The following is a 19690-nucleotide window of genomic DNA, read 5'->3' as shown; positions in this document are numbered from 1 at the left end:
CAGAGAAGTGAAGTGACTTGCCCAAAGTCACACAGCGGACAATTGGCAGAGCGGAGATTTGAACCCATGACCCCTGACTCCAAAGCCCATGCTCTTTGCATTGAGCCACGCGGCTTCTCTGCTAGCAGTCATGAAGCCTGCCTTCTAGGAGCTTAGAGTCTTGTGCGGAAGACAGACGCTGTGATAATTTAAGAGGAAGAAGGAAAGGAGATGTGGTGAGACTGTGAGCCCACTGTTGGGTAGGGACTGTCTCTATGTGTTGCCAATTTGTATTTCCCAAGTGCTTAGTACTGTGCTCTGCACATAGTAAGCGCTCAATAAATACGATTGATGATGATGATGATGGTGTGAATTCCTGCTTGAGGATGCTTGAGTGGGGGAGGAGCGGGTCACACCTGAGCTAATCTTCCGTGAATAATAATTCGAGTACTTGTTAAGCGCTGACTATATGCCAAGCACTGTTCCAAGCACTGAAGTAGATGCAAGTAGAGCAGGTTAGACGCAGTCCCTGTCCCACATGAGGCTCTCACTCTTAATCCTCATTTTACCCGTGAGGTAACTGAGGCCCAGTGGAGTGAACTGACTTACCCAAGGTCACACAGCGGGCAAGGCCTGAAAGGGCTTCACTGTGGCCCGGCGTCAAGTGGCAAACAGCCAGCCTCGTGCCCAGCCAGTCGCCCTAGTTTGCGCCTACGAGCCAGCGGGCATGGGACTAGACTGTTGAATAACGGCTGAGAGCCAGCTCTCTGTCCTGGTGTTTTCTTTTTTCTTTCTTTGATGGCATTTTTTAAGTGCTTACTATATGCTGGCGTCGTACTAGGCGCTAGGATAGACACAGGCTAATCAGGTTGGACACAGTCCCTGTCCCACGTGACTCACAGTCTTAATCCCCATTTTATCAATAAGGTAACTGAGGACCAGAGAGGTTAATCAGTCAATCAATCAATCGTATTTATTGAGCGCTTGCTGTGTGCAGAGCACTGTACTAAGCGCTTGGGAAGTACAAGTCGGCAACATATAGAGACAGTCCCTACCCAACAGCGGGCTCACCGTCTAGAAAGGGGGGACAGAGAACGAAACCAAACATACTAACAAAATAAAATAAATAGAATAGGTGAAATGACTGGTCCAGTGTACAAGTGGTAGAACCAGGATTAGAACCTAGGTCCTTCTGGCTCCCAGCCAGGCCCGTGCCCTATCCACTAGGCCACACTGCTTCTCCCCCCAAAGCTCACCCCTTGCTTTCCCCTCTTCCTCCAGGAACTCCCCTACTTTCAAATCTTTTGAAGAAAAGGTGGAAACCTTGAAGGTAAGCAAACCCGAGGGTGAAACTCGTGCCCACCCAAGGGGCCCGGGTGGCGTTCCTGGGGCAAGGCCGGGTGCTGGCGGCCGTGCGAGGGGGAGACGGATGGGAATAGAAAACCCAAAAAAGGCGCCTCCGGGCCGCTGGTCCCGACCGCAGACCCAGACGGCACGTTCTCCCCAGGAAACTCGTTGATTCAGTCGTATTTATTGAGCGCTTTTTGTGTGCAGGGCGCTATATGAAGCGCTTAGAAAGCACAATTCAGCAGCCAAGAAGACAATCCCTACCCAACAATGGGCTCGCAGACCAGAACTCCTTTCCCTTATGGCTTTTTTTTTAGGGTACTTGTTAAAGTGCGGACTACGTGCCAAGCAGTGTACTACAAGAGACTCACGAGAAGCAGCGTGGCTCAGTGGAGAGAGCACGGGCTTTGGAGTCAGAGGTCATGGGTTTGAATCCCGGCTCCGCCACATGTCTGCTGTGTGACCCTGGGCAAGTCACTTAACTTCTCTGAGCCTCAGTTACCTCATCTGTAAAATGGGGATTGACTGTGAGCCCCACATGGGACAACCTGATCACGTTATATCCCCCCCAGCGCTTAGAACAGTGCTTTGCACATAGTAAGCGCTTAACAAATGCCATCATTATTATTATTATAATCAGGTTTGACACAGTCTCTGTCCACATGAGCCTCAAGGTCTTAGTAGGAGAGATTAGGGTTTACTCCCCACTTAAGCACTTGGTACATTGCTCTGCACAGAGTAAGCACTCAATAAATACGATTGATGGAATAGAGATGAGGAAACGGGACCGGGGAAGTTAAGTGAATCGCCCAAGGTTACACAACAGAAAAGCGGTGGAGCTGGCATTATATTATTATTAGAGAAGCAGCGTGGCTCAGTGGAAAGAGCACAGGCTTTGGAGTCAGAGGTCATGGGTTCGAATCCTGGATCTGCCACATGTCTGCTGTGTGACCTTGGGCAAGTCACTTAACTTCTCTGAGCCTCAGTTACCTCGTCTGTAAAATGGGGATTGATGTGAGCCCCACGTGGGACAACCTGATCACCCTGTAGTCCCCCCCAGCACTTAGAACAGTGCTTTGCACATAGTAAGCGCTTAACAAATGCCATTATTATTATTATTCTTATAACCTAGGTCCTCTGGCTCCTGGGCCCACGCTCTTTCCACTAGACCACCCTGATGTGAGCCCCACGTGGGACAACCTGATCACCTTGTATTCCCCCCCAGCGCTTAGAACAGTGCTTTGCACATAGTAAACGCTTAACAAATGCCATTATTATTATTATTATAACCTAGGTCCTCTGGCTCCTGGGCCCACGCTCTTTCCACTAGACCACCCTGATGTGAGCCCCACGTGGGACAACCTGATCACCTTGTATTCCCCCCCCAGCGCTTAGAACAGTGCTTTGCACATAGTAAATGCTTAACAAATGCCATTATTATTATTATTATAACCTAGGTCCTCTGGCTCCTGGGCCCACGCTCTTTCCACTAGACCACCCTGATGTGAGCCCCACGTGGGACAACCTGATCACCTTGTATCCCCCCCCCAGCACTTAGAACAGTGCTTTGCACATTGTAAGCGCTTAACAAATGCCATCATTATTATTATTATTATTATTATTATAACCTAGGTCCTCTGGCTCCTGGGCCCACGCTCTTTCCACTAGACCACCCTGATGTGAGCCCCACGTGGGACAACCTGATCACCTTGTATCCCCCCCCCAGCGCTTAGAACAGTGCTTTGCACATAGTAAGCGCTTAACAAATGCCATTATTATTATTATTCTTATAACCTAGGTCCTCTGGCTCCTGGGCCCACGCTCTTTCCATTAGACCACCCTGATGTGAGCCCCACGTGGGACAACCTGATCACCTTGTATTCCCCCCCCAGCACTTAGAACAGTGCTTTGCACATAGTAAGCGCTTAACAAATGCCATTATTATTATTATTATTATAACCTAGGTCCTCTGGCTCCTGGGCCCACGCTCTTTCCACTAGACCACCCTGATGTGAGCCCCCCGTAGGACAACCTGATCACCTTGTATTCCCCCCCCAGCACTTAGAACAGTGCTTTGCACATAGTAAGCGCTTAACAAATGCCATTATTATTATTATTATTATAACCTACGTCCTCTGGCTCCTGGGCCCACGCTGTTTCCACTAGACCACCCTGATGTGAGCCCCACGTGGGACAACCTGATCACCTTGTATCCCCCCCCCAGCGCTTAGAACAGTGCTTTGCACATAGTAAATGCTTAACAAATGCCATTATTATTATTATTATAACCTAGGTCCTCTGGCTCCTGGGCCCACGCTCTTTCCACTAGACCACCCTGATGTGAGCCCCACGTGGGACAACCTGATCACCTTGTATCCCCCCCCAGCGCTTAGAACAGTGCTTTGCACATAGTAAACGCTTAACAAATGCCATTATTATTATTATTATAACCTAGGTCCTCTGGCTCCTGGGCCCACGCTCTTTCCACTAGACCACCCTGATGTGAGCCCCACGTGGGACAACCTGATCACCTTGTATCCCCCCCGCAGCGCTTAGAACAGTGCTTTGCACATAGTAAACGCTTAACAAATGCCATTATTATTATTATTATAACCTAGGTCCTCTGGCTCCTGGGCCCACGCTCTTTCCACTAGACCACCCTGATGTGAGCCCCACGTGGGACAACCTGATCACCTTGTATCCCCCCCGCAGCGCTTAGAACAGTGCTTTGCACATAGTAAGCGCTTAACAAATGCCATTATTATTATTATTATAACCTAGGTCCTCTGGCTCCTGGGCCCACGCTCTTTCCACTAGACCACCCTGCTTCCCCGAGGGGAGCTAGTTTGCTCTGGGGGAGGCGGGCAGGCGGGTTGCCGCGTTCCCCGGGCAGGGGCTGGGCTTGGGGGAGCGTCCCACCCGCCCCCCACCGCTTCTCTCTGCTGGGACTGGGCGTTGAGGAGGGTCTGACCTCTCTGTCCTCTCCAGTCGAAGGTCGGGGGTCCCAAGCCCGGCGGAGGAGACTTTGGAGAAGTCTTGAACTCCACAGCCAACGCCAGCGCCCCACCCCCGGAGCCCCTCCCCGAGCAGCCCCCGGAGCATCAGTGAGCGCCCAACCTGCCCCCGTCCCCGCCGGCTCCCGCCTCGCCGCCACCACGGGCACCGGGGCCGGGCCTCGGGCGGAAGCCTCACCGGATCGGATGGCGCGCTTTCGTGCCGCTCGACGTTCACGCGACGACGCAGCTTGTGTGCGGGTTGGATTCTTCCGGACATTAAAGAGTGGTGTGTGGTCCTGCTTTGTGTGGTTTTCTGGGGGGGGGGGGGGACGGGGGACACCCACTGAACACATTCGGGGAGTCCTGCCGTGGGGCTCGGCCTCAGGTGAGGGTCCCGAGAAGGCCCCTGGGCCTCTACGGACGCCTGGCTCTGGGTCATTAGAGGAATGGGGGTTTGGAGAGGGGAGAGTCAGGTGGGTGGCGGATCTGTGTTGAGAAGCAACATGGCTCAGTAGAAAGGACACTGGCTTTGGAGTCAATCAATCAATCAATTTATTGAGCGCTTACTGTGTGCAGAGCACTGTACTAAGCGCTTGGCAAGTACAACTTGGCAACATATCAAGACAGTCCCTACCCAACAGTGGGCTCACAGTCTAGAAGGGGGAGACGGAGAACAAAACCAAACATACTAACAAGATAAAATAAATAGAATAAATATGTACAAGATAGAGTAATAAATATGTACAAACATATATACAGGTGCTGTGGAGAAGGGAAGGAGGTAAGGCAGGGGGGATGGAGAGGGGGAAGCGGGAGGGACAGAAGCAGCGGGGCTCGGGGGCGGGAACCCGGGAGTCAGAGGGCGCGGGTTTGCATCCCGGCTCCGACACCTGTCGCCTGGGTGACCCTGGACAAGTCACTTCTCTGGGCCTCAGCTCCCTCAGCCGGAAAATGGGGATGAAAAGTGGGAGCCCCCCGCGGGACAACCTGATCACCCTGTATCTACCCCAGAGGTCATGGGTTCAAATCACAGCTCTGACAATTGCCAGCTGTGTGATTTGGGGCAAGTCACTTAACTTCTCTGGGCCTCAGTGACCTCATCTGTAAAACGGGGATTAAGACTGTGAGCCCCCCGTGGGACAACCTGATCACCTTGTTACCTCCCCAGCGCTTAGAACGGTGCTTTGCACATAGTAAGCGCTTAATAAATGCTATCATCATCGTCATCATCGGGGAGAGTGAGAGATGGATTGAGTTGGGGATGTTGGGTGGTCTGTGGTAGGACACGGAGGGATAATTCACAGAAGGGGAGTCGGGCTCTGGATGGTCCCGGTGGGGTCACATGAGAAAGAGTTAGGGGTGGAGGGGGGAAACGATAATAATAAATGTGGTACTTATTATGGCTCAAGCACTGTACCAAGGGCCAGGTAAATACAAGGTTAGCGTGTCAGAAACAGGCCCTGTCACGCACCGAGGTTTGCAGGCCAAGTAGAGGGGCAGACGGCTATTGCGTCCCATTTTACAGAAGAGGAAACTTGAGTTACAAAAAAGTTGTTAACTTGCCCAAGCTTACACAGCGGGCGGGTGGCAGAGCCGAGGTGAGAACCCAAGATCACTGACTCCCGGGTGGCCGTGGCCTAGTGGGAACAGCGTGGGCCTGGGACCCAGAGGTGGTGTGTTCTAATCCCAGCACTGCCACACCTATGCTGTGTGACCTTGGGCAAGTCGCTTAGCTTCTCTGTGCCTCAGTTACCTCAACTGTAAAATGGGTATCAAATTGTGAGCCCCATGAGGGGCAAAAACCGTATCCAACCTGATTACCGCCTATCTACTTCTCAGAGAAGCAGCGTGGCTCAGTGGAAAGAGCCCGGACTTTGGAGTCAGAGGTCATGGGTTCAAATGCCGGCTCCACCAATTGTCAGCTGGGTGACTTTGGGCAAGTCACTTCACTTCTCTGGGCCTCAGTTAACCTCATCTGTAAACTGGGGATTTTTTTTTTTTTTTAATAGCATTTATTAAGCGCTTACTATGTGCAAAGCACTGTTCTAAGCGCTGATTAAAACTGTGAGCCCCCCGTGGGACAACGTGATCACCTTGTAACCTTCCCAGCGCTTAGAACAGTGCTTTGCACATAGTAAGCGCTCAATAAATACGATTGATGATGATGATGAATAAATGCTATTATTATTATTATTATTACACCGGTGCTGAGAACAGTGATTGGCACATAGTAAGCGCTGAACAAATACCACAATTATTATTATTATTAGTAAGCACTCGGGAGAGTGAGCTAATAGGCAGCCTGACTGATCAACAGACAGACTCCCCACCCCTCGAGTTCACAGGTAATCAGCGATGACTGATAATCAATAGAGAAGCATTGTGGCTTAGTGGAAAGAGCACTGGCTTGGGAGTCAGAGGATATGCTCTCTCCCCCTCCCTCCAGGCTCGTATCTCCTCCTGCCTTCAGGACATCTCCATCTGGATGTCTGCCCGCCACCTAAAACTCAACATGTCCAAGACTGAACTCCTTATCTTCCCTCCCAAACCCCGCCCTCTCCCTGACTTTCCCGTCACTGTAGACGGGAAATATGTTAATATGTTTTGTTTTTGGTCGTCTGTCTCCCCATTCTAGACTGTGAGCCCGCTGTTGGGTAGGGACCGTCTCTATATGTTGCCAACTTGGACTTCCCAAGCACTTAGTACAGTGCTCTGCACACAGTAAGTGCTCAATAAGTACAAATGAATGAATGGACGGCACTACCATCCTTCCCGTCTTGCCAACCCGCACCCGCAACCTTGGTGTCATCCTCGACTCCGCTCTCTCATTCACCCCTCACATCCAAGCCGTCACCAAAACCTGCCGGTCTCAGCTCCGCAACATCGCCGAGATCCACCCTTTCCTCTCCATCCAAACCGCTACCCTGCTCGTTCAAGCTCTCATCCTATCCTGACTGGACTACTGCATCGGCCTCCTCTCCGATCTCCCATCCTCGTGTCTCTCCCCACTTCAATCCATAGTTCATGCCGCTGCCCGCATCGTCTTTGTGCAGAAACGCTCTGGGCACATTACTCCCCTCCTCAAAAATCTCCAGTGGTTACCAGTCAACCTACGCATCAGGCAAAAACTCCTCACTCTCGGCTTCAAGGCCGTCCATCCCCTCGCCCCCTCCTACCTCCCCTCCCTTCTGTCCTTCTCCGGCCCAGCCCGCACCCTCCGCTCCTCTGCCACCGCTAATCTCCTCACTGTTAGGCCTCCTTCTCGCCTGTCCCGCTGTCGACCCCCGGCCCACATCCTCCCCCGGGCCCGGAATGCCCTCCCTCCACACATCCACCAAACTGGCTCTCTTCCTCCCTTCAAAGCCCTACTGAGAGCTCACCTCCTCCAAGAGGCCTACCCAGATTGAGCCCCCTTTTTCCTCTCCTCCTCCCCATCCCCTCCACCCTACCTCCTTCTCCTCCCCACAGCACCTGTATATTTGTACAGATTTATTACTCCATTTCACTTGTACATATTTACTATTTATTTTAATGATGTGCGTATAGCTTTAATTCTATTTGTTCTGACAACTTTGACACCCATCTACGTGTTTTGTTTTGTTGTCTGTCTCTCCATTCTAGGCTGTGAGCCCGTTGTTGGGTAGGGACCGTCTCTATATGTTGCCAACTTGGACTTCCCAAGCGCTTGGTACAGCGCTCTGCACACAGTAAGCGCTCAATAAATACGATTGAATGAATGAATAAAAAATAATAATGATGGCATTTATTAAGTGCTTACTATGTGTAAAGCACTGTTCTAAGCGCTGGGGAGGTTACAAGGTGATCAGGTTGTCCCACGGAGGGGTCACAGTTTTAATCCCCATTTTACAGACGAGGGAACTGAGGCCGAGAGAAGTGACTTGCCCAAAGTCACCCAGCTGACAGTTGGCGGAGCAGGGATTTGAACCCATGACCTCTGACTCCCAAGCCCGGGCTCTTTCCACTGAGCCACGGTGCTTCTCCAGTGAGTGGGAGTCAGAGGCCCTGTGTTCTAATCCCAGCTCCGCCACTTACCTGCTGTGTGACCTCGGACAAGCCACTTGACTTGTCTGGGCCTCAACTGCATAATGGGGATTTCTTACCTGCTCTCCTCCTACTTAGACTGTGAGCCCCAGGTGGGATCTGATTGCCTTGTCTTCATTCAATCATTTAGAGAAGCAGCGTGGCTCGGTGGAAACAGCCTGGGCTTTGGAGTCAGAGGTCGTGAGTTCAAATCCCAGCTCTGCCAATTGTCAGCTGGGTGACTCTGGGCAAGCCACTTCACTTCTCTGGGCCTCAGTGACCTCATCTGTAAAATGGGGATTAAGACTGTGAGCCCCACGAGGAACAACCTGATCACCTTGTAACCTCCCCAGCGCTTAGAACAGTGCTTTGCGCATAGTAAGCGCTTAATAAATGCCATCATTATCATTCAATCGTATTTATTAAACGCTTACTCTTTGCAGAGCACTGTACTAAGCACTTGGAAAGTACAATTCAGCAACAGAGACAATCCCTGCCCACACCGGGTTTACGGTCTCTACTCCAGTGCTTAGTAAGCTTTAATTCTATTTCTTCTGACGATTCTAACACCTGTCTACGTGTTTTGTTTTGTTCTCTGTCTCCCCCTTCTAGACTGTGAGCCCAGTGTTGGGTAGGGACCGTCTCTATATGTTGCCGACTTGTACCTCCCAAGTGCTTAGTACAGTGCTCTGCACCCAGTAAGCGCCCAATAAATACAGTTGAATGAATGAACACACAGTAAGCGCTCAGTAAATACGATTGATTGAATGAATGAATGAATCTACCGCAGCGCTTAGAACAGTCCTTAGTACTGAGAAAGGGCAGCCCGTTGTTGGGTAGGGACCGTCTCTATATGTTGCCAATTTGTACTTCCCAAGCGCTTAGTACAGTGCTCTGCACACAGTAAGAGCTCAATACATACGATTGAATGAACGAATGAATACGGACAATCTCTATATGTTGCCAACTTGTATTTCCCAAGCGCTTAGTCCAGTGCTCTGCACACTGTAAGCGCTCAATAAATACGATTGAATGAATGAATACGGGCTGTCTCTATATGTTGCCATCTTGTACTTCCCAAGCGCTTAGTCCAGTGCTCTGCACACAGTAAGTGCTCAATAAATATGACTGGATGAATGAATGAATGTGGTCAACTTGTACTTCCCAAGCGCTTAGTCCAGGGCTCTGCACACAGTAAGCGCTCAATAAATACGATTGAATGAATGAATATGGGCCATCTCTCTCTGTTGCCAACTTGTACTTCCCAAGCACTTAGTCCAGGGCTTTGCACACGGTGGGCGCTCAATAAATATGATTGAATGAATGAATGTTGCCAACTCGTACTTCCCAAGCGCTTAGTCCAGTGCTCTGCACACAGTAAGTGCTCAATAAATACGATTGAATGAATGAATGAATGTTGTCAACTCGTACTTCCAAAGCGCTTAGTCCAGTGCTCTGCACACAGTAAGCTCTCAATAAATACGATTGAATGAATGAATGTTGCCAACTTGTACTTCCCACGCGCTTAGTCCAGTGCTCTGCACACGGTGGGCGCTCAATAAATACGATTGAATGAATGAATGTTGCCAACTTGTCCTTCCCAAGCGCTTAGTCCAGTGCTCTGCACACGGTGGGCGCTCAATAAATACGACCGAATGAATGAATGTTGCCAACATGTACTTCCCAAGCGCTTAGTCCAGTGCTTTGCACACAGTAAGTGCTCAATAAATACGACTGAATGAATGAATGAATGTGGTCAACTCGTACTTCCCAAGCGCTTAGTCCGGTGCTCTGCACACGGTGGGCGCTCAATAAATACAACTGAATGAATGAATGTTGCCAACTCGTACTTCCCAAGCGCTTAGTCCAGGGCTCTGCACACAGTAAGCGCTCAATAAATACAATTGAATGAATGAATGAATACGGGCCGTCTCTGTTGCCAGCTTGTACTTCCCAAGCGCTTAGTCCAGTGCTCTGCACACAGTAAGCGCTCAATAAATACGACTGAATGAATGAATGTTGTCAGCTCGTACTTCCCAAGCGCTTAGTCCAGTGCTCTGCACACGGTAAGCGCTCAATAAATACGACTGACTGAATGAATGAATAAAAAACTACCCCAACGCTAGTGGGGAAGCTGCGTGGCTCAGTGGAAAGAGCCCGGGCTTTGGAGTCAGAGGTCGTGGGTTCAAATCCCGGCTCCGCCACTTGTCAGCTGGGTGACGTTGGGCAAGTCGCTTCTCTTCTCTGGGCCTCAGTTCCCTCGTCTGGAAAATGGGGATGAAGACGGTGAGCCCCCCGTGGGACCACCTGATTACCTTGTACCTACCCCAGCGCTTAGAACAGTGCTCGGCACATAGTAAGCGCTTAACAGATACCAACATCAATTAATTAATTAGTAAGGGAGGGGTTGGCCACTAGGGGGCGCGGGCACCGGCCCAGCCAGGAGCGTCACGAGGGCACGCACGGGTCCCCGGAAGTGACGCACGGGACAGGGGTCGGGCGCGCGCGCATGCGCGCGAGGCTCCCGGCCGTCGCCGAGGTTCCCCCGGAAGTGGGCGTGGCTCCTTCCGGCCCCAGGGGCTGTCCCGTCATGGCGGCGGGGGCGTCGTGCTGGAGGCTGGGCTCGGCGTCCGGGCGCCGCCGCCGCCTCGGGCCGCCGCTGGTCCCCGCGCGGCCGGGACACGCCGGCGGACCCGGGGCGGGGCCCGGCGGGCGCCCCGGCGGCTTCGCGGGCGCCATGGAGCGGCAGGCGGACCTGGGGCGGCGGCAGAGGCGGGAGGCGGAGCGCGCGCAGGTGAGGGGAGCGGAGGGCGGCCGGGCGACCGACCAATCCCGAGCCCGGCCAGGCGCATGCGCCGGCGCCCTCACGGCCCCGCCCGGCCCCCGCGGCCGCTCATTCAGTCAGTCATTCATTCATTCATTCATTCATCATCAGCATCATCAATCGTATTTACTGAGCGCTTACTGTGCGCAGAGCACTGTACTAAGCGCTTGGGAAGTACAAATTGGCAACATATAGAGACAGTCCCTACCCAACAGTGGGCTCACAGTCTAAAAGGGGGAGACAGAGAACGGAACCAGACATACCAACAAAATAAAATAAATAGGATAGAAATGTACAAGTAAAATAAATAAATAGAGTAATAAATATGTACAACCATATTCATTCATCAATCATCATCATCAATCGTATTTATTGAGCACTTACTATGTGCAGAGCACTGTACTAAGCGCTTGGGAAGTACAAAGTGGCAACATATAGAGACAGTCCCTACCCAACAGTGGGCTCACAGTCGAAAAGGGGGAGACAGAGAACAAAACCAAACATACTAACAAAATAAAATAAATAGAATAGATATCGTCATCATCATCAATCGTATTTATTGAGCGCTTACTATGTGCAGAGCACTGGACTAAGCGCTTGGGAAGTACAAAGTGGCAACACATAGAGACAGTCCCTACCCAACAGTGGGCTCACAGTCGAAAAGGGGGAGACAGAGAACAAAACCACACATACTAACAAAATAAAATAAATAGAATAGATATCATCATCATCATCAATCATATTTATTGAGCGCTTACTATATGCAGAGCACTGGACTAAGCGCTTGGGAAGCACAAATTGGCAACATCTAGAGACAGTCCCTACCCAACAGTGGGCTCACAGTCGAAAAGGGGGAGACAGAGAACAAAACCAAACATACTAACAAAATAAAATAAATAGAATAGATATGTACAAAATAAATAAATAGAGTAATAAATAGAGTAATAAATACGTACAAACATATATACATATATCCAGGTGCTGTGGGGAAGGGAAGGAGGTAAGATGGGGGGGGTGGAGAGGGGGATGAGGGGGAGAGGAAGGAAGGGGCTCAGTCTGGGAAGGCCTCCTGGAGGAGGTGAGCTCTCAGCAGGGCCTTGAAGGGAGGAAGAGAGCTAGCTTGGTGGACGGGCAGAGGGATTGGGGGCATTCCGGGCCCGGGGGATGACGTGGGCCGGGGGTCGATGGCGGGACAGGCGAGAGCCTGAATGCATTCATTCAATCGTATTTATCAATACTAGTAATAATAATAATGGCATTTATTAAGCGCTTACTACGTGCAAAGCACCGTTCTAAGCACTGGGGAGGCTACAAGGTGATCAGGTTGTCCCACAGGGGGCTCACAGTCTTCATCCCCATTTTCCAGATGAGGGAGCTGAGGCACAGAGAAGTGAAGTGACTTGCCCAAAGTCACACAGCTGACAAGTGGCGGAGCCGGGATATGAACCCATGACTCCAAAGCCAGTTTCTCTTTCCACTGCTTCACGCTGCTTTTATTGAGCGCTTACTGGGTGCAGAGCACCGTACTAAGCGCTTGGGAAGTACAAATCGGCAACACAGAGAGACGGTCCTTCCCTACAACGGGCTCACAGTCTAGAAGAGCGGCCTGCGCCATCGACACAGTTTGGGCGTTTTTCCGCCTGGTTCGAAATTGGACGATCCGCTTCCTGTCATTCATTCAGTCGCATTTATTGAGCTATTACTGTGTGCGGAGCGCTGTGTGTTGCCAACTTGTACTTCCCAAGTACAAGTCTTCCCAAATCTTCTAGGCTGTGAGCCCGCTGTTGGGTAGGGACCGTCTCTATATGGTACCAACTTGTGCTTCCCAAGCGCTTAGTACAGTGTTCTACATGCAGTAAGCGCTCAATAAATACGATTGAATGAATGAGGAGCATCCAGTAAGCGCTCAGTAAATACGATTGATTCCCAAGCGCTTAGTACAGTGCTCTGCACACAGTAGGCGATCAATAAATACGATTGATTGATTGGTTGGGAAGTACAAGTTGGCAACATATAGAGACGGTCTCCACCCAACAGCGGGCTCACAGTCTAGAAGGGGGAGACAGACAACAAAACAAAACATATTAACAAAATAAAGTAAATAGAATAGTAAATACTGTCCGCTCACGGGGCCTCGTTCTCGCCCGTCCCACCATCGACCCTCGGCCCACGTCCTCCCCCTGGCCCGGAATTCATTCATTAAATCGTATTTATTGACCCCTTACTGTGTGCAGAGCACTGTACTAAGCGCTTGGGAAGTCCAAGTTGGCAACATATAGAGACGGTGCCTACCCAACAGCGGGCTCACAGTCTAGAAAGAGACACAACAAAACAGAACAAGTAGACAGGTGTCAATACCGTCAGAATAAGTAGAATTATAAGCTATATACACATCATTAATAAGATAGAGTAATGAGTATGTACAAATATTCACAAGTGCTGTGGGGAGGGGGAGGGCAGGAGGAGGAGACTTGGGCAAGTCTTAATCCCCATTTTACAGATGAGTTAAGTGACTTGCCCAAGGTCACCCAGCAGACAAGTGGCGGGGCTGGGATTGGAACCCATGTCCTCTGACTCCCAAGCCTGAGATCTTGCCCCCAAGGAGTTTACGATCTAGTGGGGACACTAAGCGCTTAGTACAGTGCTCTGCATACAGTAAGCACTAAGCAGTAAGTATCTGCCCCATCAAGCAGATACTCCCGACTGTCAGCCCCCACCCCACAATGGGCAATCGTACCCTCACTCACCTCGAACACTTAACTCCTCCAGCACCAACCAACCTTCAGGGCATTTATTAAGCTCTTACAATGTGCCAGACACCAGGCTAAGCGCTAGGGTAAATACAAGGATGGACACAGTCCCGTGTCCCACACGGGGCTCACAGTTTTAATCCCCATTTTACAGATGAGGTAACTGAGGCACAGAGAAGTTAAATGATTTGCCCAAGGTCGCACAACAGACACCTGTCAGAGCGGGGATTAGAACCCAGGTCCGTGCTCCAACCACCAGGGCCATGCTGCTTCCCTTCTCTTGCCACCGACCCCTCCCTCCTACCTGACCGATCCGCTGCTCTCTCCACCTTTAAAGCCTTCCCTGATTAATCTCTCATCTCCCCCATCCAATTTCCCTCCCGACTGCCACATCGGCACTTGTTGTGCATGTTGGGGGAATGGGTATTTGTTAAACACTTATTACGGGTCAAGCACTATACTAAGCACTGGGGTAGAGAGAAGCTAGTCAGGTTGGACACGGTCCCTGTCCCCCATGGGGCTCACGATCTTAATCCTCATTTTACAGATGAGGTAACTGAAGCCCAGAGAAGAAGTGATTTGCCCAAGGTCCTACAGCAGGCAAGTGGCAGAGCCAGGATTAGAACCCATAACCTTCCGACTCCCAAGCGCGTGCTCTATCCGCTATGCCATGCCGCGTCTAGTCAAGCCAATCAGTGGTATTTGCTGAGCGTTTACTGTGCGTTCAGAGCTTGCCCCCAAGGAGTTTACGATCTGGTGGGGACACTAAGCGCTTAGTACAGTGCTCTGCATACAGTAAGCACTGAAATACGATTGAATGAATGACCCATTAAAATGAATTACAGATGGGGAAGCAGAGATAGGGGAATCACATCGCCCCCCTCCTCAGATCCCTCCACATGAAGCAGAAACTCCTCCCAATCAATCAGTTCATCAAATTCACTGAGTGCTTACTGTGTGCAGAGCACTGTACTAAGTGCTTGGGAGAGTCCAGTAGAACAATAAACAGACACGTTCCCTGTCCGCAACAAGCTTAAAGTCTAGAGGGGGAGACGGACATTAATTGGAATAAATGAATTATGACCTGACCCGTTCCCAGACTCTCCACCAACTCTTCCCATCTTACATCTCCACCCTGTTCACCTGTGTCTCGGCCGCTTGCCCTCTTCATCCCTGCCAAGCCAAGCTCGTAGTGGTCCTTCACTCTGAGCTCTACGCTCCTGCCTCTGGTCCCTCACTCACGCTGTTTCCCCCAGCCTGGAAGCTGTCTCCTTTCTCCCCCAAATCCAATAGACTCCAGCTCACCTCACCTTCAGAGTCCTCCTAAAATCCCAGCTCCTCCAACAAGCTTTCCCTGACCGCGTCTCAGAAATCCCATCAACTCACCATTCACTATTTGTACTCTCCCTCCACCCTGATGTACAAGTCTGTGATCGAATGTACAGTCCATGTATTTATTTGTAAATGTTTCTATGCCAGTCTTACCTGGAAGACTGTAAGCTCCTTGTGGCAGGGCACATTTCTCCTGTTTCTGTTGTGCTTTCCCCAGGGCTTAGAGCAGTGCCCGCTGCCCAGTGGCCCTCAATAAATACTCTGATTCCTACTTCGCCTGATGCTGTTGTTCAGCACTGGGGTAATTGTGCCCTTCCTCACTGTTCCGTGCAGATCTTCACGTACTCTGAACAGACTGAGATCTTCTCGAGAGCTGAGAGGCGGATTTGGTGAGGACACCTCTCAGTTCTGACGAGGCCTAAAGACCTCATCTTGTCTGAGTTCAAAAAAAAGCTAAAACATCCAGCTGGGACTTGCTGTGCCATCAAGCAGGCTACGTGTTGGACATCCCTGATCTCTTGTTCCCCATCCCCACCTGCAATTTATTTTAGGACCTGCCCCCCTATATTAGAGTTTAAGGTTCTAGAGGGCAGGGATGGTGTCTACCAGCATTTATGTGATTTGCACATAGCGCTTAACAAATACCATCATTATTATTATTATTATTATTACCAACTCTATTGTCCTCTTCAATCAGTCAATCATATTTATTGAGCGCTTACTGTATGCAGAACACTGTACTAAGCGCTTGGGAAGTACAAGTTGGCAACATATAGAGACAGTCCCTACCCAACAGTGGGCTCACAGTCTAAAAGGGGGAGACAGAGAACGAAACCAAACATACTAACAAAATAAAATCTCTTCCAAGCCCTCGGTCCAGTGCTCTGCACAGTGTAGACTGTAACCTCCTTGAGGGTAGGAATTGCGTCTACTATTGTCCTTTCCCAAGTGCGCCCAGTAGCCCGGAAGGTCCTCGACGGCACAGATCATGACTGCTCACTCTGTTGTCCCCTCCTAAGTGTTCAGTACAGTGCTCTACCCAAAGAAGACTGGAAGCTCCTCAAGGGCAGATACAACTCTACTGTCTTCTCCCCAGCACGCTCTGAACCACGCTGTGCCCGCGGTGGGCACCAGTACATACCGCTCGCTGATTGATGACAGGGCTCAGGATTAACCAGGGGGAAGAGTCCAGTTGAGCGGAAGGCCTGGGTCTTGCCCTCAAGGAGATCTTTCATTCGTTCATTCATTCAGTCATTTATTGAGCACTTAACTGTGTGCTGAGCGCTGTCCTGAGTGCTTGGGAGAATACAGTTGAACAATAAACAGACACATTCCTTGCCCACAAGGAGCTTACGGGGCAGAGGAGGAAGGACACCGTGGCTGCCGGGGGCAGGTGGGAGAGGAGGGGTGACAGATGGACTAGAGAACATGCCTGATGGCTGGGGCGGGAGACCCAACCAGGTGCCCGTGACCCGGGGAAGGCCAGGGAAGTGGGGAAGAGCGGAGAGCCAAGCTAAGGCTAGGGTCCTGTCCCAGGACCTTAGTACAGTGCTCTGCACACAGTAAGCGCTCAATAAATCCAATTGATTGACACGGTGCAGTCGTTCAATAAATACCATTGATTGATTGAGTGCTTACTTTATGTATAGAGTCCCTGGGAAGATACAATACAGTTAGTAGACATGATGCGTAAGACCACTTCTATCTGAACAAAACTGGTGTCGTGTTAATAGTATTCACTGAACGCTGCCTGCTGGGTGCCGGAGACTGTACTGAGCACTTGGGAAAGTACGCATTCCCTATCCGTGAGGAGCTCCTGCTCCAGTTGGGGTGACGGACGGATGGATGGATGGATGTGAAGCTATTGACCGTTAGTGGGCTCAGAATCAAGAACACTGTACAGTTGAGTGGAAGCAGATGCCCTCACATAACGTAATACGTCTAAAACTGAACATCTTCCCACCCAAACTCTGGCTTTCCCATCACTGTAGACGGCACCACCAGCCTTCCTGTCTCACAAGCCCATAACCTTAGCGTTATCCTTGACTCCTCTCTCATTGAATGCACGTATTCAATCCATCCCTAAATCCTGTCGATCTCACCTTCAAAACATCGCTAAAATCCGCCCTTTCCGCTCCATCCAGACTCCTGCCAAGTTAATACAGTCAGTTTTCCTACCCCTTCTGTGTGCTGGTCCACAGGTCCATCTGTCTGAGGGAGCCCAGCCCAACTGTGTTCAGTTATTGGAACATCCCGATGAGGTTTGGGGGGGCGTTTTTGTAGGGCACTCACTAAGTGCCAGGCACTGTATTAAGCACTGGATAGATACACGTTAATCTGGTTGGGCATCATCCCTGTCCCACATGGGGCTCACAATGTTCATCTTAATCTCCTCAAGAAACTCCAATGGTAACCCATCCACCTCTGCATGAAATAAAAACTCCTCACCATTAGCTTTAAAGCACCTAATCCCCTTGCCCCCTCCTACCTCACCTCGCTACTCTCCTACTACACTCCAGCCCGCATGCTTTACTCCTCTGATGCCAACCTTCTCACTCTACCTCCGTCTCATCTAACTCGCCACTGACCTCTCGCCCATATCCTACCTCTGGCCTGGAACGCCCTCCCTCCTCGTATCAGACAGATAATTGCTCTCCCCCACTTCAAAACCCTATTGAAGGCCCATCTCCTCCAAGCAGCCTTCCTTAAGCCCTCCTCTCCTCTTCTCCCACTCCCTTCTGCACCACTCTTACTCCTTCATTCATCCTCCCTCTCATCCCCACAACAAATGTATATATCTGTAACTTATTGATCTATTTACATTAAAGTCCACCCCCCCACCCCCAGACTGTGAGCCCATTGTGGGCGGGACTGTGTCTGTTGTTGTTTAGTATAGTGCTTTGCACACAGTAAGCTCTCAATAAATACGATGGATTGATTAGTCCCCGTTTTACAGATGAGGTAACCAAGCAACAAAGAAGTTTAGGGGCTGGCCCAAGGTCACGCAGCGGACAAGTGGAGGGGCCGGGATTGGAACCCAGGTCCTTCGGAGTTCAGATGGTCGGCTCCCTGCGGCACTGCGGAGAGAAGTGGGCGAGCCCAGGCCTTTCCCCGGGGTCGCCACAGCCCTGCTCCTTGACCGTGGGAGAGCTTCCTGTCAAAGGGGTCTTAGAGGGAGGGTCCCCGCCCCCAGCCTTCCAGCTGGACCGACTCCCGGAAATGGAGACAACGCGCCCTTTGTCCCTGGTGCCGGCCCACCCTCCCGCTCTGTCCCCCGGCCAGGGGAGAGGGGTGCCCCCGCTCCCTCCCACGGGATTCACCAGGCCCGGACCGCTTACGGGAAGATAGGCTAGAAGGGGCAACCCCAGTTGGCACCAGGAGGCGGCGGCAGATGAGCAGACAATCGGCCCTGGGATGCCCGAGGAATTCATCCGGGCTATTTACTGAACGCTTCCTCTGTGCTCAGTAATAATAATAAGAATAATAATGATGATGGCATTTGTTAAGCGCTTACCATGTGCACTGTTCTAAGCGCTGGGGAGGATACAAGGTGATCCGGTTGTCCCACCTGGGGCTCACAGTCTTCATCCCCATTTTACAGATGAGGGAACTGAGGCACAGAGAAGCTGAGCGGCCTGCCCAAAGTCACACAGCTGACAACTGGCAGAGCCGGGGTTTGAACCCAGGAACTCTGACTCCAAAGCCCGGGCTCTTTCCACTGAGCCACGCTGCTTCTCTACTACGCAGAGCATGTGGAAGAGTGCTGTCCCGGCTTTCAAGGAACTTACGATCGAGCAGGGAGAGACAGACGCTAAAATAAATTGTGGGTAGGAGAAAGCAGCAGCACATAACGACACATATAGTGGCGCTACAGCAGCGTGGCTCAGTGGAAAGAGCCCGGGCTTTGGAGTCAGAGGTCATGGGTTCAAATCCCGGCTCCGCCACTTGTCAGCTGGGTGACTTTGGGCAAGTCACTTCACTTCTCTGTGCCTCAGTTACCTCATCTGTAAAATGGGGATGAAGACTGTGAGCCCCCCCGTGGGACAACCTGGTCACCTTGTAACCTCCCCAGTGCTTAGAACAGTGCTTTGCACATAGTAAGCGCTTAATAAATGCCATTATTATTATTATTAAAATGGGGATGAAGACTGTGAGCCCCCCGTGGGACAACCTGGTCACCTTGTAACCACCCCAGCGCTTAGAACAGTGCTTTGCACATAGTAAGCGCTTAATAAATGCCATTATTATTACCAACTCTGATGGACTGTACTCTCCCAAGCGCTTAGTACAGTGTTCTGCAGACAGTAAGTGCCCAATTAATACCATTGATTGCCTGATTGAAGAGTGAGGAGAGGTGAACAGAACAATGTCTTAGAAGAATGACCTGGGTAGCAGAGCGATGTATGGACTGGACAGGAGAG

At 50.9% G+C, this 19690-nt stretch overlaps 1 protein-coding gene across 3 annotated transcripts in view; it reads left to right on the top strand.

Annotated features, from left to right (window-relative positions):
- TPD52 (tumor protein D52) overlaps window positions 1–19690 on the top strand; it is a 44997-nt gene that overhangs the window by 10799 nt on the left and 14508 nt on the right. The window contains exons 5-6 of one of the 3 annotated variants that reach the window (XM_038766456.1): window positions 1261–1309; window positions 9184–9191. In XM_038766456.1, coding sequence (XP_038622384.1) covers window positions 1261–1309; window positions 9184–9191 — 57 coding nt within the window. Of the gene's footprint in view, window positions 1–1260; window positions 1310–4314; window positions 4620–9183; window positions 9192–19690 lie in introns of those variants that run through there. The other 2 variants (XM_038766455.1, XM_038766454.1) reach the window with 2 other exon arrangements.

This window comes from Tachyglossus aculeatus, chromosome 25 (genome assembly GCF_015852505.1).
Source record: "Tachyglossus aculeatus isolate mTacAcu1 chromosome 25, mTacAcu1.pri, whole genome shotgun sequence".
NCBI lineage: Eukaryota > Metazoa > Chordata > Mammalia > Monotremata > Tachyglossidae > Tachyglossus > Tachyglossus aculeatus.
This window is presented reverse-complemented; position numbering and strand designations above follow the sequence as displayed.